The sequence below is a fragment of the Guyanagaster necrorhizus genome, assembly GCF_019112545.1.
Source record: "Guyanagaster necrorhizus MCA 3950 unplaced genomic scaffold BT62scaffold_33, whole genome shotgun sequence".
In the NCBI taxonomy this organism is placed as follows: Eukaryota; Fungi; Basidiomycota; class Agaricomycetes; order Agaricales; family Physalacriaceae; genus Guyanagaster; species Guyanagaster necrorhizus.
The window spans coordinates 247,358-267,773 of NW_025064912.1; the positions used below are offsets into that span (position 1 = coordinate 247,358).

The 20,416-nt window shown below is 49.0% G+C and overlaps 10 protein-coding genes across 10 annotated transcripts; 6 read left to right on the forward strand and 4 right to left on the reverse strand.

Moving 5' to 3' along the window:
- Nucleotides 1-59: 59 nt before the first annotated feature.
- BT62DRAFT_922975 (uncharacterized protein) lies at nt 60-910 on the forward strand (the record flags this gene model as incomplete). Its single annotated transcript, XM_043184455.1, is given in 3 exon segments — nt 60-65; nt 130-255; nt 275-910. The coding sequence occupies 3 exon segments, from the start codon at nt 60-62 to the stop codon at nt 908-910; spliced, it is 768 nt and encodes a 255-aa protein (XP_043035457.1).
- A 661-nt stretch (nt 911-1,571) lies between these two features.
- Nucleotides 1,572-2,299, reverse strand: BT62DRAFT_922976 (uncharacterized protein; the record flags this gene model as incomplete). The annotated part of the gene is made up of 3 exons (XM_043184456.1): nt 1,572-1,749; nt 2,031-2,154; nt 2,209-2,299. 3 exons carry the CDS (start codon nt 2,297-2,299, stop codon nt 1,572-1,574), a joined length of 393 nt encoding a protein of 130 aa, XP_043035458.1.
- Nucleotides 2,300-6,217: 3,918 nt separating this feature from the next.
- On the forward strand, nt 6,218-6,852 carry BT62DRAFT_936597 (uncharacterized protein). The gene has a single exon (XM_043187159.1). It carries the CDS (start codon nt 6,312-6,314, stop codon nt 6,639-6,641), a length of 330 nt encoding a protein of 109 aa, XP_043035460.1. The 5' UTR covers nt 6,218-6,311; the 3' UTR covers nt 6,642-6,852.
- Nucleotides 6,218-7,412, reverse strand: BT62DRAFT_1079702 (uncharacterized protein; the record flags this gene model as incomplete). The annotated part of the gene is made up of 3 exons (XM_043179516.1): nt 6,218-6,755; nt 6,891-7,004; nt 7,065-7,412. The coding sequence occupies 3 exons, from the start codon at nt 7,410-7,412 to the stop codon at nt 6,699-6,701; spliced, it is 519 nt and encodes a 172-aa protein (XP_043035459.1). The 3' UTR covers nt 6,218-6,698.
- A 1,093-nt stretch (nt 7,413-8,505) lies between these two features.
- Nucleotides 8,506-9,260, reverse strand: BT62DRAFT_461677 (uncharacterized protein). Its single transcript, XM_043180993.1, has one exon. It carries the CDS (start codon nt 8,994-8,996, stop codon nt 8,544-8,546), a length of 453 nt encoding a protein of 150 aa, XP_043035461.1. The 5' UTR covers nt 8,997-9,260; the 3' UTR covers nt 8,506-8,543.
- Nucleotides 9,261-9,884: 624 nt separating this feature from the next.
- Nucleotides 9,885-10,456, forward strand: BT62DRAFT_461868 (uncharacterized protein). Its single transcript, XM_043180994.1, has 3 exons — nt 9,885-9,993; nt 10,062-10,384; nt 10,446-10,456. Exons 1-2 carry the CDS (start codon nt 9,973-9,975, stop codon nt 10,305-10,307), a joined length of 267 nt encoding a protein of 88 aa, XP_043035462.1. The 5' UTR covers nt 9,885-9,972; the 3' UTR covers nt 10,308-10,384; nt 10,446-10,456.
- Nucleotides 10,457-11,737: 1,281 nt separating this feature from the next.
- BT62DRAFT_922980 (uncharacterized protein) lies at nt 11,738-12,209 on the forward strand (the record flags this gene model as incomplete). The annotated part of the gene is made up of 3 exons (XM_043184457.1): nt 11,738-11,748; nt 11,808-12,124; nt 12,184-12,209. 3 exons carry the CDS (start codon nt 11,738-11,740, stop codon nt 12,207-12,209), a joined length of 354 nt encoding a protein of 117 aa, XP_043035463.1.
- Nucleotides 12,210-12,487: 278 nt separating this feature from the next.
- On the forward strand, nt 12,488-13,054 carry BT62DRAFT_922981 (uncharacterized protein; the record flags this gene model as incomplete). The annotated part of the gene is made up of 2 exons (XM_043184458.1): nt 12,488-12,659; nt 12,756-13,054. The coding sequence occupies 2 exons, from the start codon at nt 12,488-12,490 to the stop codon at nt 13,052-13,054; spliced, it is 471 nt and encodes a 156-aa protein (XP_043035464.1).
- Nucleotides 13,055-14,423: 1,369 nt separating this feature from the next.
- BT62DRAFT_1011001 (uncharacterized protein) lies at nt 14,424-15,912 on the reverse strand (the record flags this gene model as incomplete). The annotated part of the gene is made up of 5 exons (XM_043177717.1): nt 14,424-15,363; nt 15,422-15,484; nt 15,541-15,608; nt 15,687-15,818; nt 15,874-15,912. 5 exons carry the CDS (start codon nt 15,910-15,912, stop codon nt 14,424-14,426), a joined length of 1,242 nt encoding a protein of 413 aa, XP_043035465.1.
- Nucleotides 15,913-18,034: 2,122 nt separating this feature from the next.
- Nucleotides 18,035-19,357, forward strand: BT62DRAFT_461893 (uncharacterized protein). Its single transcript, XM_043180995.1, has 5 exons — nt 18,035-18,064; nt 18,122-18,335; nt 18,388-18,497; nt 18,555-18,626; nt 18,689-19,357. Exons 2-5 carry the CDS (start codon nt 18,330-18,332, stop codon nt 19,284-19,286), a joined length of 786 nt encoding a protein of 261 aa, XP_043035466.1. The 5' UTR covers nt 18,035-18,064; nt 18,122-18,329; the 3' UTR covers nt 19,287-19,357.
- The last annotated feature ends 1,059 nt before the right edge of the window (nt 19,358-20,416 follow it).

Below are 20,416 nucleotides of genomic sequence, written 5' to 3' on the forward strand. Positions count from 1 at the left end.
GCGAACAATATTCCCCGCCTTCTCCTCTTCTATCCTACAACACCATTGGCGGTGTCGCCATGCCCGTAAGTCAGCATGATACCGCGATGCTGTGAAAGGCTGATCAGCCTATGTCGGTTGACTCTGCAGAAACATAACCGGAACGACCGTCCTCATCTCTGCGTCGACTGCCTCCAGACCTTTAAACGAAACCACGATCTCGATCGGCATTGGCTAGCGAAACATGCCTCGGAGGAAGAAAAGGCGTCGCGGCAAGTAGAATACTCGCACACAGGACCTGGTGGTTACTGAGCTACATTTGAACAGATCATGGTACTGCCTATGTGGGCTCAGCGGCATACAGTGGACCAACGTTGCTTCGCACATCCGTACCCAGTGGGCTCTCTTCAGTGACGCTCCCTACACGTTAACTGACCATCCTATCTCCAGCACGGGGGAGAAAATTAGATGCAAGGACTGCCCCTTCGAGGCGACGAGCAACGCAAACATGACGAGACACCGCCAGGGCAAACTCCCCGACTACCCCTGCTCGTCGCGCAAGAAAACAAAGGGCAAAAATTCCCGCATCGCACCCTCCAGCCCTATCGACGATGACGACGCCGTTAGTTCTTCCGGCTTCTCTGGCATTGTACCATTAACGGCTGAGGAGTATGCGCGCTTCTTATCCCTGATGCGCAGCGCTGAGGAGGACGCTTCACCGACCCCTCCTAGTCGCCCGGCCACACCTGGCCTTGGCAACCCTTACCCAGTCATTCCTCGCTTACCCACACCGTCGCCCCCTCCTGAAGCATTCCTCCCAATCCCGGAGGAGTACCGTCTACCCCCGTTGATTAATGTCAACCGTCATGACCTTGTGGCCGCCAGCGTCCCTAGCACGTCAGGCTCCCCCTGCCGCCGCGCGCACCACTGAAGTAGGTCGTCAAGGGGGATAATGTATTCCCTTTTCTATCGCAGCGTTGTCGTTTTTTTAAAAAAACACTTTTGTCTGTTCTTTCTTTGTTCGTCATATCGCCTATTGTCTCTGTGTTCTGCTGCTCGGCTTAATATCCTGTTGTTCGTTCCTTCGTTATCACCTGAATGTTGGCGTTCTAGTCTGTCCAGAACTTAATGTGAAATGTATCAATTGCAATTTAAAAAAAGAACAAAGTTTTCCAGGAGAGCAGGTTCAGACCGCTCCATGAAGGAGAATTGGAACATTGGAGACATAGAATCTTGTGGTCGGCGGAGATGTGCAGGTCGGAGGATCTTGGCTATCAGTAACAGTCACGAGCCTCGAAAACAGGTGTACTCCTTTCCTGAACAGGTATTGCGTTCAGTCTCTTCTACCGAGATGCCGCAGCGCCACAACTTCCACAGGTGCGAACGTTGTTTCATCGGTAGAGGTCTTGCGAACGACCAGTGTTGCGACTCAGCCATTGGAGGTGGACACAAAGCGTTCTACATTAATTCCTCCAGCTCGGAATCCTCCGTCGAGACGGATCGGATCACTATACGGCCAGTTCTTCTGCTCGAAGGTTCAGCATTGGGACGAGATGCTTCTGATGCAACGTACCCTGCATAATACACTTGGCTCAAAGCACGCAACCAAAGATCCTGCCGCCGACACCCCTTCCAATCCCGGGTCCCTCTAGAGGGTCCAAGGACGTGATCTCGGAGTCGGGGATGTCCTTAACGACCATGTCGGCAGAGCGACGACTGGCCTTGTCAGAGACCATGTGGGTTTGTACCGAGCCTCCATGAGGGTCCACACTGAAAGTCATCCTTCATAGGCACCCAAGGGGAAATGAGGCACAGCGCCCGAAAAGCCGTATTAGCTGGGAGTCTAGTTCTGCGGGCAGACCGTTGACCAGGGAAAAGGTCCCCTGAATAAGACAGCTTTTTCGCGACGTTCACCGACTGTTAGAGGAGCTCAAAAGCGCCAACTTGAAACTTCACGGGATGAAGCAGGAATTGCATTTTCTGGCAAGAAGTCTACATTTCAATTCCGTCAGTAATCATCCAGAATCCACTCGGGTTCCAACGGGACTTACTTATAAACCAGTAAGTTATCACGACCCCGACGAAGGCGTGCGAACTCCGATGACAGGTGTCGGCGAAACACCATCAAGGCGTCGGTGTAGCTCATGTGCAGCCGGCCTGGCCTGTACGTGCCACCTGGATTCCAATGTCAAGAACACGCTTAACGACAATCGATTATAGTACACTTACCATGACAGTGAGGAATGGCAAACGTTATCCAGACGCTTCGGTCCAATCCATAACAAGTCAGTGCCACCCGCAGCAGTTGATTGGACTTCATCGATGAAAATTCACCTCGTTCCGTTCAACAGAGAGGGCGCCCAGTCATGATCTTCTCATGACCGGTGAATAGTCGGGCTTCGGCCCGTATGCCTGCGTTTGATATCGAAGAATGAAGCAGCTAATGAAGGACAAGGTTTCTTTGGATATACAGTGCTAAAGTATGGCGTAAGTAATTAAGTGGAACAAGACACTGACAGCTACCCACGCAAATGCCATTATAGCGTGGATCGTCTCCATTATAGTGTGTGAAGAAAAAAAATCTTGAACTCGTCGACATGGAAACATTTAGCCTGTCGAGATGATGTTCCTGACGCGCTGGGGTGCGTTTGGGACATTTTGACTCCTTCTAAGCGCGATGAAAGAGTCAGCGTAAACCCCATTTAGAACTTTGTCCAACTGTACCATCTGATAATAAGAACTAGAAAATGTATCATCAATGCATAGATCATAGTTGATATGATTGCGACCATTGACGTGGTAATCAGTCAAGATAGATCGTTAGGGCCTTGATTCAAAAGCTCGGATCGAAATGCAGGAGAGAAACTCACCCAAGGTGCTATTCACGTGAGCTGGTTTTCATGGAATCGGCCACGTCACAGTGATGGGTATTTGCTGAATCCGTTGGTCAAAATCGAACAAGATTCTGCGACCTTCGTCCAGGGGGAGATAAAACAATTCAAATAGATGAGGCAGTAAACTACGGAGGTACTCACAGGGATTTGTGATTCGGAACCGTGATCCGAATCTTGCGGCAGCAGTACTGAGTGCCATTGATCCCACAAACCTTGATCCTCAGTGCTTTCTATCGTTTTGTATAGTTTCACGGCCTAGGCAGATAGAGAGTAAACACACGGAAATCGGTAAGAGTATACTACTTACCACTTTGTATTTTCATTTCTGAACCCTTATATCATTCTTCTTCGTACAACACAGCGTTCTTATGCTCGACAAAGTTGACAGGTATTGCTGTCCTGAGTGCTGTTCGCTGTCCATCATCTCAGTGGACAAGCTTTTACGTCACGCATCGCCGTCGGGGTCTGAGGAAGAGAGCGTTTCGATCACTAGGCTTCAGCCGAAATAAGTTGCCCGAACTCACTCCGGCAAAGCCTTTCCGCTGTGTTGGTTCGGGGACTCTGGAAGTTGCGCAAGCTTCGACTTGAGAGAAATTTTGCGAACACGGTTTAAAATATTGCATTACCTGGGCTAATAAACTGGAAGGAAATGTGGAAAGGAATAGCTCCACTGGCAGCAGCTATGCGGCGCAACTTGCCTCCAAAATTATCCTTGGTGAAGCCGTCGAAGCCGAAGTCAGATATAGTCTCGCCGCACCACGGCTTAAAAATACTAGAAGCTTATTTCCATTTTGGGCCACACCGCTTCTTTCCTTTTCACCACTGGCGACAGAGGAGAACGTGATGAGTTTCTTGTTGTAGCTATAAAGCACCAAAATTCTGACATCAACTTGGATAACAGCCGTTCGGCTCAAGGCTTCACGAGTCGCGGTCCTGGGTCATTTTTGAATGAAAAATATCGTCTTGGTACGATTGAAACGTTGGTGGAGGATAGGGAAAGTGTTGAATAATGGTGAACTCGTCGTCTCACAGTACGTGGCATGGATCTTTTTCTTTGCATTTCTGACATGGCGTGCAGCTGCCATTCTGGAGCAGGTCCATCAAGCGACAGGTGACTCGGTTCTTTTACCGGTTTCCCCTAACCTCTAACATCTTTATCTTCTCGTCTACCTCAAATCCAGCAAGTAGCCCAACTAAACTGCGAAAATTACGGTATTGAACACCAAGAGGCCAAACACAATACATGGGCGCGGCTCTTTACACTATAATTCCTTCTCTGCATATCTGATGGCAGCCGGCGCACAAAATTCGGTCCGAAGTCGCAGAACCTGATTGATCCTCCTGCTCTTACTTTTTCAGCAAATCTATTTGTGTTTTCCTTCGACTGGCCATAATCGAACCAATGTTAAGACGCAATCATTTAGACGAACGATCACTAGATACGTCACAACGCTTGTTCATGATTAGCCTCCCAAGGCCAGCGGTGGACATAATCTCTGCAGGCAACGGATCGTGGCGTTGAGGATGTAGGTGTCCATTGAGCCAACTTGGTCTGGGACTTTTGTAAGTACTTCGTGACCCGTGCTTCCAGCGTCTGAGCCAGTTTCCTTCAAGGTTCTTGGCCGCTCGACATTGAACGCTAAGTTCACCTTGTGCAGTTGAGCCGCCAGGCAGCTTCAGCGCACTCATAATTCTGTTGGAACAAGATATTTGTCGAGGCCGCGCCCAGACTTCTTTACCTGTCGCACTATGGTTTCAGCAATGTACAACGCCTAATGTAGTCGGAAGCAAACTTTCAGTGACGTTGACGTTTGAGGCTCAGAACCAGTTTTTCGAATTGTTTAATTCAAAGCACTCGCAGGATGCCGGGAGCCCTTAATATGTTTTCATTTCCGACAGTTTTCCGACTCGTCGCAGGGAAGTGATTAATCCCCGCATGTTTGTAATCGAAGCGTTCAGTACCTTTTTTGAACAACAGCACGCCATGTAACATCGATTTCTTCTCCTCAGAATTTCCTGAACTCATTTGGTGGTATTCACTGGCAGATAACGACTATGTATCCCTTTTTGCAACATTTGGTTGTGATCATTGCCTCTGTAAACACCCTCCCTGCAATTCCAACTCCGAGAACATGAACAGATCATCCTCCACGTCGAACTGCCCCTGCTCCAAGGTTAATTCGCCAAATTCCCGTTTTACGGGAGGAATGTTAGAGCTGGTAGAGTCGCACTGTGACGGTTTGGACAGATATGTGATGGTGGCAACATTCCAGACCCCAATGAATGGGTGGTATCCGATGTCCACTGTCCCGGTTCTTGTCGCGATTGAGTTGCGAAGGGTTGTCGTCGATCCGTGCCTGTGGCGAGACGGACCGTGAGATGGATGGTCCTTTTCTTGACTGCGGACGAGTTCACGCGAGTCATGAGGATGTTTCAATTGCAAAGGCCCTAAGCTGGCCTGGGAGCAAAGGGCCGATGTGAATTTGAACGTAACCATTGTCATTACTGAATCTTGAACTGTTCAGAGTTACGGTATTAAATTGAAGGAAGAGCGAATGTCTGTATTCCGGACCGAACTTTTTTGAACTGCGAGCGCAATTTAACAGATCGTCAGGGTCCAGGGATGAGGTGTCCTGGAGGCGCGGGTGCCCGCCTGGGAAGGCTATGGGGCCAGAGCTAGCACTAAGAGCTGCGACGAATCGGGGTACTAGTATTTGAGAACTGTCCAGACTCGAAGTTTCAAACGCCTGTGCCTGTAAGCGAATCACAGTTTTTCAAAGATTAAAAAAATGTGTGCTTGAATGGAGGAGTTGCCAGGGCTCCGCTTCATGACGTGAAAATAAATTTGGCAAAATCACTTGCACAGGGTCAAAACTCATCTGTGCTTCGCTTCCATGGAGAAGCTTTGCAATTTTTCAAGCCAAAAAACACTGAACGCCTTTCTTCGGCAGTTTCTTTCGGCCCGATGGCCCGGTTACGACAACATAGCGCCTGCTATTCGAATCCAAAATTGTTGCTTGAACTTGCTTCAATCCTCGGGTTTGTCCGAGTGTAACGGCTCCAATGCAGAGTACATTCATAGACGGGGATTTGAGACGCATTCATGGTAAAAATCTGACACACCCGGGAGCGACCGTTCGCGACGGAATCGCGGAAATAACCTAGATCTCTTTCAATGTTCTGTCAACATAATCAATTGGTATTCAGTGCTAGGATATGTTCCACGCTTTTAGCGCCGTGTTTTCAACTCCGCGTTGAAGCGCCACAGACGCGATGATCATGGCGTACGGAATAATAGAAACGTTCCTCTCAGCACTGACAATGAGGGCCCCCAACGATGCTAAGCGACTTCCATGTTTCCGCCTTTACGCCAACGTGATTCGATATCTCATCACCCGAATGTATCGCACCTATTGTTCTCCTTATACCAGTCTACAAATGTCCACCTACAAGCTACCACCGCCGCGGAAATGGAAGCATACCCGCTACCTTGACCCCGACACCGACCTATTATTCCCTATCCTCGTCGACTCAGAAACAGCACGAGGTGCAGTCGAATCTTTGCCGTCTGCAGTACCTCGGAGGGAGGTGGTCGAAAAGACCAGGATAAAAGGAGGCAAAACTACCACCCGGGCCCCCGGCACCTATCAATTCCTGAGAAAGTGCTGCCTACCACCATTGCACATAACGCCAGCCGCTATGATCACTTGCCCCACCCTCCTTCGAGCATCCCCCAGAACATCTCGCCGCACTGAAGTAGGCCAATAATGGGGGAAACTCCCCTTCTATCGTCATGACCATCGTTTTCTTTTTGCAATCGTCTATCTATCCTGCTCTTGTCGTGATACCCTTGTCGTCATTGTCGTTGCCTTTCTTGGCTTTCTATCATGCCAGGCGTATGCGCATATGAACCCCTTCCTTTACCCAGTCGCTTGAGTGTATTTAGAACATAGATAAAGACTTTGTCTCTCATCATAGGACCGACACATCTCGCTTCATGAAAGTGCTGCTTCTTACGTCGCCGAAAGGATGGACCATCTTGACGATATCGACACGAGCCCAGCTAATGGCGGGTGAAGGTTGTAGATTTCTTTTTCCTTCGGCCATTACGACGAGAACCGGCGCATTCAGCTGGGGTAACGTTTCTCTCAACCGAGACCCGTACTAGCCGTTATATTTTTTGGCACAAACCACTAGACGCTCTCTTTCCCCTGATTCGTCTCCCAAAGAAAAATCCACAATGGGTTCACTACGCAGGCGCACCTCCTGCTCAAAGAACTCGACGTTCCTATGAACTTGGTACTGAATGTTTCTCATGCAGCGTCTTGATCCCCTGCACAATACACTCCAGCTCGCCGCATGTAATAAAGATCCTTCCAATAAGTCCTTTCCAGGAGGTCCAAGAACGTGATCTCGGAATCGCGGGATTTCCTTGACGACCATTCCGGCAGCGAGATGACTAGTCTTGGCAGAGACCACGTCGTATTTGTACCAAGCCTTCATGAGAGCCCGGTCACACTCAGAGGAGCCATTCTGCATGGACACCCAAGGGGATATGAGGCGTAGTCCACAGAAAAAGTAGCGAAGCTGCCGCCCAACATGATGTTTCCCACGGATCCAAATGATTCAATATAGGCGTAATGCGGACAAACTTGAAGTCAGGTTGTGGGCAAATTTAGTTACACCAGTAATGTATCGGTTAGGGTGCAAAATCTGCACAGCTAACCGGTAAAAGACTATTCAGTAGTAAAGTAAACATAGACGTTAGGAAGAACCGAGATAATCTACAATAAAAATTATCATCCGCGAGAAGCGCATTGAAGGGGAATCGAACCCCCGGCGGGCCAGGTTACCACTACCCCACTAATGCGGACAACAACAAACTGTTACAGTTCATTTTTTCGATTCCAAAATCTCTAATATCGACACAGAATTCCAGGATGTGGATATACAATTGGAACGCCTCCAAGCTCAACGTCAAGTGGTCTTATCTTCTCGCACCAAAAAAGAAGGCTTTCTATTTTCCCACAAGGCTCTCGTCTCGCCATTCCGCTCGCTCTCCACACGGAGACGCTACAAGAAATCTTCGTTTATTCTCTCCCTGAGGACCATAACGCAGTCATGCCATAGAAGCAGTCGTCGCTGCTCCTGACCTACGTGAGGACGCAGTTGTGGTCATCCCTCCACATCGTCGTCCCTGTTACACACACCGAATGTGTACTCTCCAATGGTATACTCACTGTGCAACTGATTCCCTAAAAAGTATAGCGATAGATACGATTTACATCTTGCCTTAGAAGGGAAGGTACTAGTTTCGATATCTAGATATCCGAACGAATGCTGACTTCTCTTCAACCCTGGTAACAATGGGATAAACTGCTTTCAATTGGGCCCCTACGATAGTCATACGAGCTTTTTTGATTACTCCCTTTCGTATGGGACACCAGAGTATGTGTCTTGGCCTTGTTCTCTGTAGTATTATCGGCGTCCTTATCACAGCCGATCGTTCCTTGGACCTGTCGGATCCATCGCTGATTCTTGATTCCCTGAAATCGCACATTTCGATTACGATCTTGCGTGGTCTTTGCTACTAATGGGTAATCTCTGATAGCGGTTCATGCTTCCTCAGGCAAGCGAGCTTGTAGTTATGCCCGAGGAGTCCTCAGAACGCTATTCTCTGCGTCTGCACCGGCCGATAGAAGGAACTCGATGGCATCCCTGGCATCCCGGAACTCTATGGGAGATGGATTCTCGGGTCAAAGCTCTACATACAAACGCCGTCAGAATCAACTCAAACGAACGGAACTCACTATAAGCCGAGGTCTCTACCTCGACAGAGATGTTATGCTTCTCAAGCTCTAATTGCAGGTGTCGACAAAATGCCATTAGGGCATCAGGGGAGCCAGAATTGTACGCGCCGCCTAATTCCACGTTCAGCGACCAACTTCCAGGGAATCTAGAACTGAGATTTGGACCATGACAGTGGAAGATAATCTTACCCAGACATTTCAGTCCAACCCACAACAGCTTTGCACCGTTGAGCAGTTCATCCACCATCAGGATCAAATCGACCAACTTTGTCCATTTCATATAAACGTCAAGAAGGGGGGGGGCATGATCCATAAGATGTCGAACTGAAGCGCAGATGCACACTCTCTTCTAGTCTCGAGAGCATTCGGCATTGAATAATGAATCGCAGAGCCGTTTCAATACGTAAAGAGCTAAAGTTCAAGGCATCGGTCAGAAGGAATAACGTATTGTCAGCAACTGACGCAGCTAGGCAAAGGCCATTACAGCACCAATCTCCCCTATCATGGTGGGTTTTAACGAGGAATCTGGGCTCTTGTTCTCTTAGACAGGAGAACACATCGCCTGTCGAGATCCAGTTGGGGTCCTTGGCTTCTTCTGACGATGAAGAAAGAGTGGATTCAGAATCTTGGTCGTAGCTGAATGTAGGTAGCGATATATTGGGGGTCAATACATTGAGGAATGCCATGTTTACTATCAGAAGAGATACATGCAGTCCTCGCAAAATGCAAGATCAGATTTTACATGAACGAGATCCAAAAACAAACTTACGTAGAGCTGATACCTAGTAATTGAGTCGGGATTTCCCCAGCGCTGTAATCCCTGTCAAACTCTACGAAGGCATGAGGAAAACATTCGCGCTATCAGTGAGAGCGAATGGAAGAATTTGGGGTGACCATTTATCTTTCGGATTCGGGCCAACTGTCTCCTCGATATCGGCTAACGAATCATCCACCGTGACACTGAGCTTTCCAAGTATGTCTCTATCCTGTCCAGTCTGCCGAACAGTAACTGTAAAGCGATGGTCCTTTTGTACGAAATATGAGCATATCTGCAGCCCTGTCGAGTATTCCGCGAGAAAGAGTCCCAGGATCCAGATAATTGCTCTTTACTGATCGTATTGCTCGTCGTTTGTAGGCTGAGTCTCCAGTTGAGGCGCTGTCGTCGTGAAAGGAAGGAAATGGGAGAAAGGTAGCTTCCATATTGGGCTGGGCTCGACGCTGTGCTTAACACTCTTTTCCTTCCACGACGACGATGACTGCAATACCTCTTTTTCTCACCGGCAGAGGCAATGCCTGAGAACCGTGTTCAGGTGAGCTCGCTGCCGACTCCGTGTGTAATCAATATAATCGACATGGCGTAGCCGATGCGCCGTACAAGACGACTCGGTCCTCAAATACGACGATAATGCTACGAAGCTCAGGAGTTCGCATCGAGGATTTAGCCCTATTTTACTTGCATTTCACCGGCGGGCGTTTAGTCTCGACGTTCAGAGCACCCACGAAATGGAGGTCAGCCAGAGGCTTCAAGGCCCCCGAGATTTGGAGAACTGTATTTCAGCCGGACCTGCTGTCACGGACTAATGTCCAGAGAGGACACCTTGGTAAAAAAGACGGGATGCAATAGCGTCGAGCACGGCAGCGGAATTTGTGGGGGGAGGGGTGTTGGGGAGAGATGGTATCAAGGCAATGGAGCAGATGATGGTGAGCCCTTCTCTAACAGCGATGGACCGCCTTTCTTTCGTATCTCTGACCAAGAGAGCAGGTAGGGCCGTGCTCGATCTGCAGAATGGTATCACGATGCGGTCCAAGAAATTTCATCGATTTTTCAGCACGGAATGGAGGTCCTATTTTCTTTTCCGGTCACCGGCCGTCTCGATTTCTTTGGGCCAAGGAAAACAATCCGTCAGAATTTCCATATTGAACATCGAGTAACGAGGAAGCCCGACGCCGAGGGAAGACTGTCCCACCATTGAATGATGGAGCAGACGACGGGTGAGCTGTTCCTCTTTTGTGGTCTCCATCTATGACCTATGCCTTCAAGCTTCCACAGTCGACAGTCTACAAAAACGTCAGCAATGGAGCCCAACAATACGGAGAACGAACGGCCTACCGAAGCCAATTCAACAATGTATTTCCGCATTCTCCTGGCGCCGATCCACGTTAGACCAGGATCGCAGAACGTGCGGCCTTGTCGGCTGTCTCCTCTCCTGTGACGGATCCTCCTTTGCTGGCTTATGACTAGCTCCAGCGGTCTCATTTTGGCTCATAGAACCTGGGTTCGTTAACGTACGCTCTTGGATGAATCATGCTCAACGCGACGAATATCCGAATCTCGTAGGTCGCCGCACGAGATAGCCGTAGCATGGGTCAGCTTTGGACGAGCATGGACCCTGGACGATTTCCCAAGTCCGGCGTATTGTTAAGTTCCGACAATCAGGCGCATGGGGCCGGGAGGCAATTTTAGACCTGTGCCGTGCGCACAGCTGATCGCGGATCCGATGTTTATAGGTGTCTGTTGGTCCAAGATTCTGAGATTTAGATCTCTCCTGATCATCATCATCATTACACCGCACGGTACCACCTCCGCACGCCGGATCGTTCTGATCAGAGACCTTTTGTGGGTACTTTCATTCGACTTCCCTAATCGAACTGTTATCTAATCCCAGGCTACAGTCGACATCCCGCATTCTTTCCCTTGATTTGTCGTGTCGTCTGAGGCGAACGGACTTGATAGGTTGAGTGACTGTTCCGACGCTACGGACACACGTTCGGCGTAGTTGTAGGTGTCCCGAATTATTGCCATTACCGATATAAGAGTCTTCGGATGGCTTCATAGTGTTCGTCCGCTGTGACGTCGCCGTCGATACTGAATAGACGAATGAGAACATCTTGATTACGAATGGTGCATGCCGGACAATGGATATTATTCTGAAATGGTCATGAGCGATGGGAAAAACGAGCGAACAAAATCGAGCGTATGAGGTGGGAAAGATTCGGTTCATAAATCACAATGCCGGGCTCACATTGATAACGAGTCAAGAAGGTGAAACCATCATGTCGGTGAGGTTCGTCGTTCGGTGGAAGCAGCTCTTGAAAGAAATTCTGAAGTGGCTCAGGTTTCCAGAGGTTATATGGTCGACTGCCCGTCGGTCGCGAATATCTGTTGCACCATTCTGGTATTGTCTTGGGCCACTCGAATTCAGCTGTCATGGATCGCGATGGGCCGTGGAGAAGCTGTCGGAAAGTCCACCTTCAAGTATCTCGCCATGCATGAGTTCGACAATGGTGATTTCTTGAAGATCCCAGAATGGGCGGCAACCGACTCGTATGACCAGGAAGCTACCTGCGTTACAGAGTGGACCGGAGACAAATCGTCGAAATGGAGGGACATGGCTATCAAGTTGATGACCGGGAGTAACACTGCCATGGTTCACATAACAAGTAAGATCTTCGCTGGTTTATCAAACAATTGCGCATTCATGATGCCATTTGTAATTCAGCTTCACTCTCAAGCATTCAGCATTAGGTTTATGTAGTAGTGACGACGTGAATGGGTCTTATCCATCGCGAATATACGTATTAGCAAACGAGGCGTTCAGTTCCCCTTTTGGATAAAGGCGCAGTGATAGTAGCGATAGGCAAACAGAAAAGTAGCGGTTGTGAGACTCGGTACCAGGCCCCTCGTTTTGTTTATGTCAAACATCATGATGGACTCGCCTGTGATCGGAGCGTATCTGACCCACATAATACTTCACCCAGCCCGCCCTCCTTTTCGCTGCCCGGGAGATTATCTTTTCCGCAAATATGTCCCGATTGATAGCAATCACCACTGATTCCCTGTCCGACAAAGGACGTAGCCGGTTTTTTGGGTCCAACGAGGTCCGATGTCGCATCTCTGATGGTGGCGGGAATCTAGACACACGGAAAACATGCTGCCCCGGTCAATTGGTACTGGCGGTTGCTCAGGGCGTTTACTGTCAGTTCGTGCCTGTGAGACGGACCACCCATCGGTACCTCTCAGGGTCGTTGTAGCTGCGGACAGCTGTGAGCGGCATTTTATGTAAATAATCAGGTAAGGGGGTCGGATTAGACTGCCTAGTCCTACAAGAGCGATGGTCAATACTGAACAATGAACACCAGTTGAATGGATTCCAGTGGGGAAATTATGTCTTATGGAAATTCGAGGATCCGATAGACGTTGGGAGCATGGTCCGGTTGTCCCGGATGAAGCCAAATTTAACAGATCGTCAGGGATGGGGCATCTCAGACTCGTGGCTGCCGAGGATCGCTCCTAGACCACAATTTATTGGCGCCGAACACCGCCAGGCTGGCACGACCGTTCAAGTTGAGGAGAACGGGGTGACGAGCTAAGCTGGAATTTGGTAAATAAAGTCGGTGTGGAAAGTAGTTTACGCACAGAGTGCTTATACTATTCACTTTGACTGTAAACTATGTAAAATTGATTACTACTACAGCTGTCACAATGGTCACAATGTAGATGTATCGTGTGAAGACCTATTTACTAAAGGAAATGGGATTCTCGATATCTGCAATTGACAAAAATCGAGTGCAGAGAAACGGGCCAATCCGAAATGGGGATACAAATTTACTGAACCGACCAGGGTCCCCCCCAAATAGGTGGGGAGGCCACGTCACGAAGCCCAAAATTTGGCGAAAAAAAATTCCGGTCATGAAACTGAAAAATATGTCGGTTTTGTCCGGATAACACCCGGCTTCCACCAAATCTCCTAGGGTTTATTCGGATGGCTGCCACGGCATCTCCGCCTGTTTTGATCTAAAATGGGTGGAAAAGTTGCGGTCAACTGCTGGGTCACCATGAGGAAGGCTAACCAGCGTTGTCACCGAGTTTGGGCACCAAGTCACATCCATGAAGTCCAGACTATGACCATGACACGGCATCGTCTTGACTTGTGCACTGACGTCCGGACAAAAAAAGAAGCCCACGAGCCAGTGCGAAATTTGGCTGATTTTGTCCGGATGAAACACGACATAGCACTTTTTTCATCACAGACTTTGTCCGGATGGTGACACGGCTTCTCCACCTATTTTGGGGTGGGATCTTGGTAGTCGCATCCGGATTTCCGGAATCCTAATTGAAATCCAGTATTATCTGGAGCATGGCAAAGTCATTGATACTGATTACGCAACGCCATTTCGTTCTTTATCGTACTTCGGATCCGTTCTTCCATTTTTATACTCGACAATTAAGAAAATTGCCGGTGAGAACCATCCACGTTCATGGTGCTAACGATTGGTTGGTCGGGTTTAATTTCTCATTTTTTGAAGGACCTTATCCGTCTACCATAAAATTTCGTACAAATCCGGTTCCTTTAGAATTCAGAGTAGAAGGAAAATGAAATGTGAAAGAATATACAGAATTTGACTCCACGATACTAGTCCGTGGGGTAGGAAAACATAAGGTACTGAGTGTATTTAGTAGAAAACAGGACGCAAGGATAGAACGATATCAAACCGAGCTGGGAAAACAGGCCCAAGGACAGCAACCAGGAAAGCGGGAAAACGAGAATTTTATAGCGTCAGAGCATGAGGGAAAACAAAAGAATTAATGCTGAAATACTTAGTCTGAGACGAAGATGCGAACCACTGTACGTGTGTTGGGAACGCAGCATACCGATATTTTTAAAAAGTCACCTTTGCGATGATCAACATCTCTTGAGGTTGCGTCAGCGACCCAAACGCCGCAAGGGGCTGCGGATCGTTAAACATGGGAACCACTAGCGGCATTCTCGTTCGATTTGGCAACCGCTGGAGCTGTCGGTGGGCATGAACCCGAATCAGAGCTGCTGCTACCCTCCCCCGCTTTGCGCTTTCCCTTCTTTCCTCCAGCGGGTTTGCGATGCCTTTGGGTCAGGGTTTCAACGTCCCCCTTGGGGTGGGGATAGTTGATGCTACTGACTCTCCAGGAAGGACAGTCGGTCTGATGAAAGCGTACGTCGAATTCGATGGGCATCTGCGGGACTCCAGTAAGGGTAGTGGAATGGGCGCTCCTCTGAGTAGGCGGGGATGTATGCGATCCTGGATGGCCGGGACGAGCTGCGTCGATGGCGAAACTGTGAGAGCTGCTGCTGGCGATCGGCCCTTCATGGTCTCTGTAGGGTGCGGAGCGGCGCTCTTGGCGAGTCGAACGGACTGGCCCAGCAGGCGTTGACGCCGTATAAATCTCGGGATCGTGATGGTGGGGGAATTGCCGCTGAGGGTCAATGGGGCTCAACTGATAGTTGCTGGGTCCATCGATGACATGAGGAAGGCCAGAGGTAAAAGGCATGGCTTCGTCACTTGAGCGTGCGTTTAAACGACTCCGAGGCGACTGTGACTGAGTGAAGAGGCTAATGGTGGTTGTCGAGGCGAAGAGCATCCTTGGGCGGGGTGGCATAACTGCTGGACGCGGAAGAGACCCAGATGTCGACATGGTTGCACTGTAGTTTATGGTGGCGTAGCCCACACCCTGACCATCCTGGTTGGTGCTGTAGGCGGCAGTGGGCGGGGAAGTTTTTTTGCGCCATGGCTGGTCACCGCCAGGGCTGGGGGTCTCATTTCGATTGTGCTGGTGGGAGATGTGCCCATGGGGAGCGATGGCCGTTGATCTTGAGGCGGTAGAGTCCGCTGGGCGGTTGTATCGATGGTCGGTCTCCTGAGGGCTTCCAGGGGGCGTTGGGATTTATCCAATGAATGAAGCGGCCATAAAGCAAGGCTTACCTCCAACTGGACCACAAGAAATCCGTAGGATCGTGTTGGGCTAGTTGTTGATAAATTTGCGCACTGGTCAAAAGAAAGGCTTCAACGTAGATCAAGAAATCGTGGCGATTGGTACCCACTCATACTCAGCCTGCTCCATTGTGCGATTGGACGAGCTAGAGTAACCTTCCTGAGTGTAGTGTTTACCCTGACCAGGGAACGAAGGTTAGTCGTGGAAGTAAATTGCCGTCGTGACGACCAAGAGAACGTTAAGGAAAATACACACGTTCATGCCGCTAAAGAGAAATTCTGGCCCCAAAACGAAAGGGATAGAGCGTGAAGAAAATGGGCGTTCGATCGCGAAAACAAAAGATGCACGGGACCTTGATATAGGAAGGGGTGACGCGGTGACGGAATTCTAGGTCCGCCAGGGCTCAACGCATGGGCTGTATCACATTTGGACTTTGAAAAACACCCGCTCGTCTTGAGAGAAGGCCGCAAGGCCACACCATGGAACGAGTTCCCGGGTTATTGTAACCTCAGTGGAAATACTACAACAGTGGATCAAAACATCCCTTGCCCACTTGATCTCACTGCATCTGGAATTACCTATGGTTCTACACCTTTAAAAACGAACACGATTTAAATATCTTTGTCAAATATGATATTATATGGGGAAAAGGGAAAATTGTCCATTGTCTTTAACACTCCCTGAACAAGGCAGTTGTCTTGCACATATATGCTATCATATCGCCATCCCAGTAACGACACAGACAAGTCATGTCTTGAGCTGAGATTCTTGAAGCTTGACTCCCGTCAGACGGAATTCGAGTTTCGGTGACTCGGACCGATCACGGGAAATTTTTATACGAAAACGTTAGAGTTCACGCGGCGAGGCCCATAGATGTGACACGCAGACACTCGGGAGCTTCTGTGAACGTTCAAGTTACCCAGATTGACCCCGCGGCGCCAGATCGAACTCTGACTGACACACCATTTCCAGAACAACGTGTCAGAACTGAACCAATTCGTTGGTTACACATTTGATAAGGAAAAGACAAGAACCGCGTGTTGCCAACGTGTTACCTCACCAAATATCTGCGGCCGGGAATATACTGGCTGAATATAATTTTTTGGAAGCGAGGTGGTGCTTAGCGTTATCGACAATACATATAATTGAAACGCTGGTAGGAAGTGAGCATTCACTTACTTTCGTTACTCCTCGTTGGCTTAATGCTGGCGTAATATCAATCTACGATAGCTGATACGCCACTGATGATAAAATTATTTCGGAAACCAAAGAAAATGCCGTCGTATCATGTGCAGCTCGCTGTTGAATTATTTTGTAGGAAAGGATGTTGGTCCTGTGGGTATAACGTCCGCTCAGACGTGTCTGGATATCAGGGGGCCCGGCTGTGACAAGGCTACGAATTCCCCTTCAAGAGGCGCCGCAGTTCTAGTCGTTTGTGGGTCCTGGACCAGTTTGAGGAGTTGGAATTCTAACCAACGTCACCAACCTAATGTCCATGATGTCTTAACAGCATAATAACACACATGCATATTTAAAGTTTCTAAGTAACGCGTAACGCTAGTCGCGCCGCCATGTCGCTACTATTGGCCCTCACCTCAGCGCGGCCCGCAAAACGGCAGTGTTTCGGAACCACGAAGTTCGGGCAGAGTAACAGGTTATTAAGGAAACATTTTGAGGCATTTTGCAGAATAATAGACCGATGTAGTCTTGAGGCCTGAGGCCTGAGGATGGAAAGAGTATGCCTGTGCCCTTGAGAAACAATTGATCCGGAAGCCGGTGCCATTGGCCTTCAAAGGTCAGGAAACCAAATAACGCTGCTCCTGCCGTGATCCCGAAGCTCACCGCTCGTAGCCCTGCAGCGCATGACGGCACTCATTTTTTCCCACTGATTCTCAGATTGATTTGACTCTGAACACGCTTTTCACACGATACGGACCCGTGTAGCTACGTCCTAATGAAATTTTTAATCGACTGCGGTCGAAAATGGCGTATCCGGTCACGGTCCTTACGGCTTAGCTTGGCCGTTCAAAGCAAGGGGGTGGTTTGCCTGCTCCATGATATACGAAAATTCCCTGATAATTTCCACGTTCCATTTCAGTGCTGCGTGCCCTTTGCAGATGAAGGTTTTGTTGCCGAAGATTCGGTGATCTGCCTACCCAGCGTTTGCCAGTCGTCTCCCTGAATCGAAGCCACCTTAGTCTCGGCCTTAAATTACACTTATCGATGACATGAGCACGAACCTGGGTGCCACTTGATCTTGATCGCATCGTATTTCTGGAAGCGGAGCCCAGCGGGGATTCACTTGAGCTCATACTGGGTCAAGGTACAACAGGAGGCTGGTGAATCCTTTCTCGAGGAACAAATAAGCCAAATTTGAGAGCGTTTCATTTCTTAGAGTTTAGCATTGTCCGCTCGAATTAGCGGATTGGATATTGCACCCGAGAAATCGTAGCTCAGTTTGGTTCGTCAGGCTATGTTCCTGGTAGGAGGACGAGCGATGCTCAGGCTTCATAGGGCTCTTTGACAAGGCGTTCGATGGTAATAGCCGTTGACACCCTTTACTCTGAGTCGACGCCTCTTTTCTAAGGTCTCGGAGCTCGTTCAAAGTCGAGTACCTTGCGCTGTTAATCAAGGTTTGTGATAGCCTTGCAACCGTCAGAGCCCTTGCGCATGGTTTGACGTTATTTCAGTTCCCCCTTCACGTCAACCACTGGCTTTTCCGTACTAACGGTCTCGATGTCGCTCGTTCTTTTTCAAAATCCAATTCCGATTTTGAGCAGGGGCCTTGAAAATTTTGAGTTCCGCCACAGACATTCCCCTTCTTGAACAAAGGCTTCTTCGGCTTTAACACCCACCCGTTTTCCTCTCCTTCCTTACCCTCATACCACGACTGCCTCTATGCCTGTAAGTGCTCAGCGCTTTGTTTCGGACAACGGACCTGACTACTCTCAACAAGGATGGTAGGTCTCACCAATGCTGCGAGTGCAATGGAGTCATGAGCAGAAAACATGATATTAAACGTCATAGACTGGCGAAACACGCCTCAGAGACGGAAAGGAGGTCGAAGTAAGTAACTTTCAGTGACCAAACCTGGAATACCGTCACTAAGCCACAATTCACAAGGTCTTACTATTGCCGATGCGGGGTCAGCGCTATACAAAGGTCAAACGTCGAGGGCCATATTCGTAGCGCCCAGTGTGTCCTCTGTTATTATCAGCATCGAAGCGTTATGACTGACTGACCGGCTATGTACCTAGTACCGGAAAACTGCTCTACTGTGGAACTTGTGGGTTCGGAGCTCCCAGCGACGCGACCCTGACGCGACATCGACGCGAAACTAGGCACAAGCTCAATCCTCGCAGCAGGAAACCGAAGAAGAAGAAATCCTCCCCCAACTCTGCTTCTTCCTCCTCCCCCACCCCAGAGATTCACACTACCGCCGATTTCATCGCCTTCTATGGAGATGTGCCATTGACCTACACGCAATACACTTTGTATCAGTCCTTGGTGCACCGTACCGAGAAACAAGCCCCTCCCTCGCCTCCAAGCACTCCGGCCACGTTTATACCTGCCGCTGATCTAGCCACACCTACCTCTGCGATGTCTACGCCTGCGACGCCGATCCTAGCACCGAGGCTTCTGCCTGCACCCATCCCAGAAGTACCTGTGCCAGCTGTGGATCGAGCAGCGTCACACTCTCCCCCTCCGGAATGCTTCCTCGTCATCCCCGAGGAATACCGCCTCCCTCCCATCAACGTACATCGCCGTGATCACCGCTCGACCGCCCCCCTCACAGCCCCCGTAATGCATCCAAGACTCTCCTCCTCATACTATCATCGTTATGGGCCGTACTGATGAAAAAAAATGTTTTCTTGCCGGGTATTCCCTTTCCTTTTTGATTTGCTTTCCTGTCGTTATCGTTCTCATGCTGTTATCCAGACGTTTGCTTCGACTCGTTATGTTATACGGTTATCATCGCTTTTTTCTCTGCATTGCTCTCGACTTATTACTACCTTTTTATATGAATTGTAAACGAGTATTCCCTAGAATTACGTTCCTCTTGTATATCTGAGCTATTGACTTATCTGAATGGACTGTACTCCCAGCTACAAGCTGAGTATTTCATTTAAAATTGTCATTTGCTTTAATAGATGATTGAGCTGGTTTGTATTTTCCGGTAAAGCGAACGAGGTACAAAATTTCGGCGACAAATAGGCAGCTCAGGTGGGCGTTTCAATTTGTCAATGATGATCCGTGGCACGATATCGTTCCAAGGCCCGCTATAGCACAAAAGATAGGCCAGAGAAAAGGCTAAAGCTGGGTATCCGGCCTGCTACTGGTATTTTAGCATAGGAAGGAAGGCAATGACATCAAGACACCTTGAAACTAGGTGGCTTTATTCGCCAGCCATGGCAATGTAGCGAACCAGTACCTTTGGCGGATTACCCGCTGATCTACAGGTGAGCGAACTGGTGGAACCAACGCTGCCCTTAACGGTCGTGTAACGCAATACATTTTCGGGGGAAAAAGTCTTTAACACTGGACAGTGAACAGCGGCTATACAAGGTATCCCAAGTAGCTCACAGAGTAAATAAATATGGACAAAAAAACTGTCAAAGATCCGAGGGCTCCGAGAATTTGCCTTCTCGCACTCCAGCCTGTAATGCGCAGCCTATAATCCTTGTTAATGGGATATTTTTTTCCTCCGCCGCACAGCCAGATTACCGACCTCTTTCACCCCGCCATCCATTTTGATAAATCATAGCCCGTTGCCGTCTTCGCACAGGTCGAACGTGAAGACGAGGAAGTAAAGATAAGCCGAAAAAGCGACTAAACAGCAAAGTGCACAATATAGCGGTTTCACCCAGCGATTCATGTTCTGGTGGAAGAGAAAAACATGATGAGGATGCCATCAACTGGCGGGGGACTCGACAGAACCAGGACGGCTAGCACCGAAGCTTGCATCGTCTGGTCTCGTGGCTCTG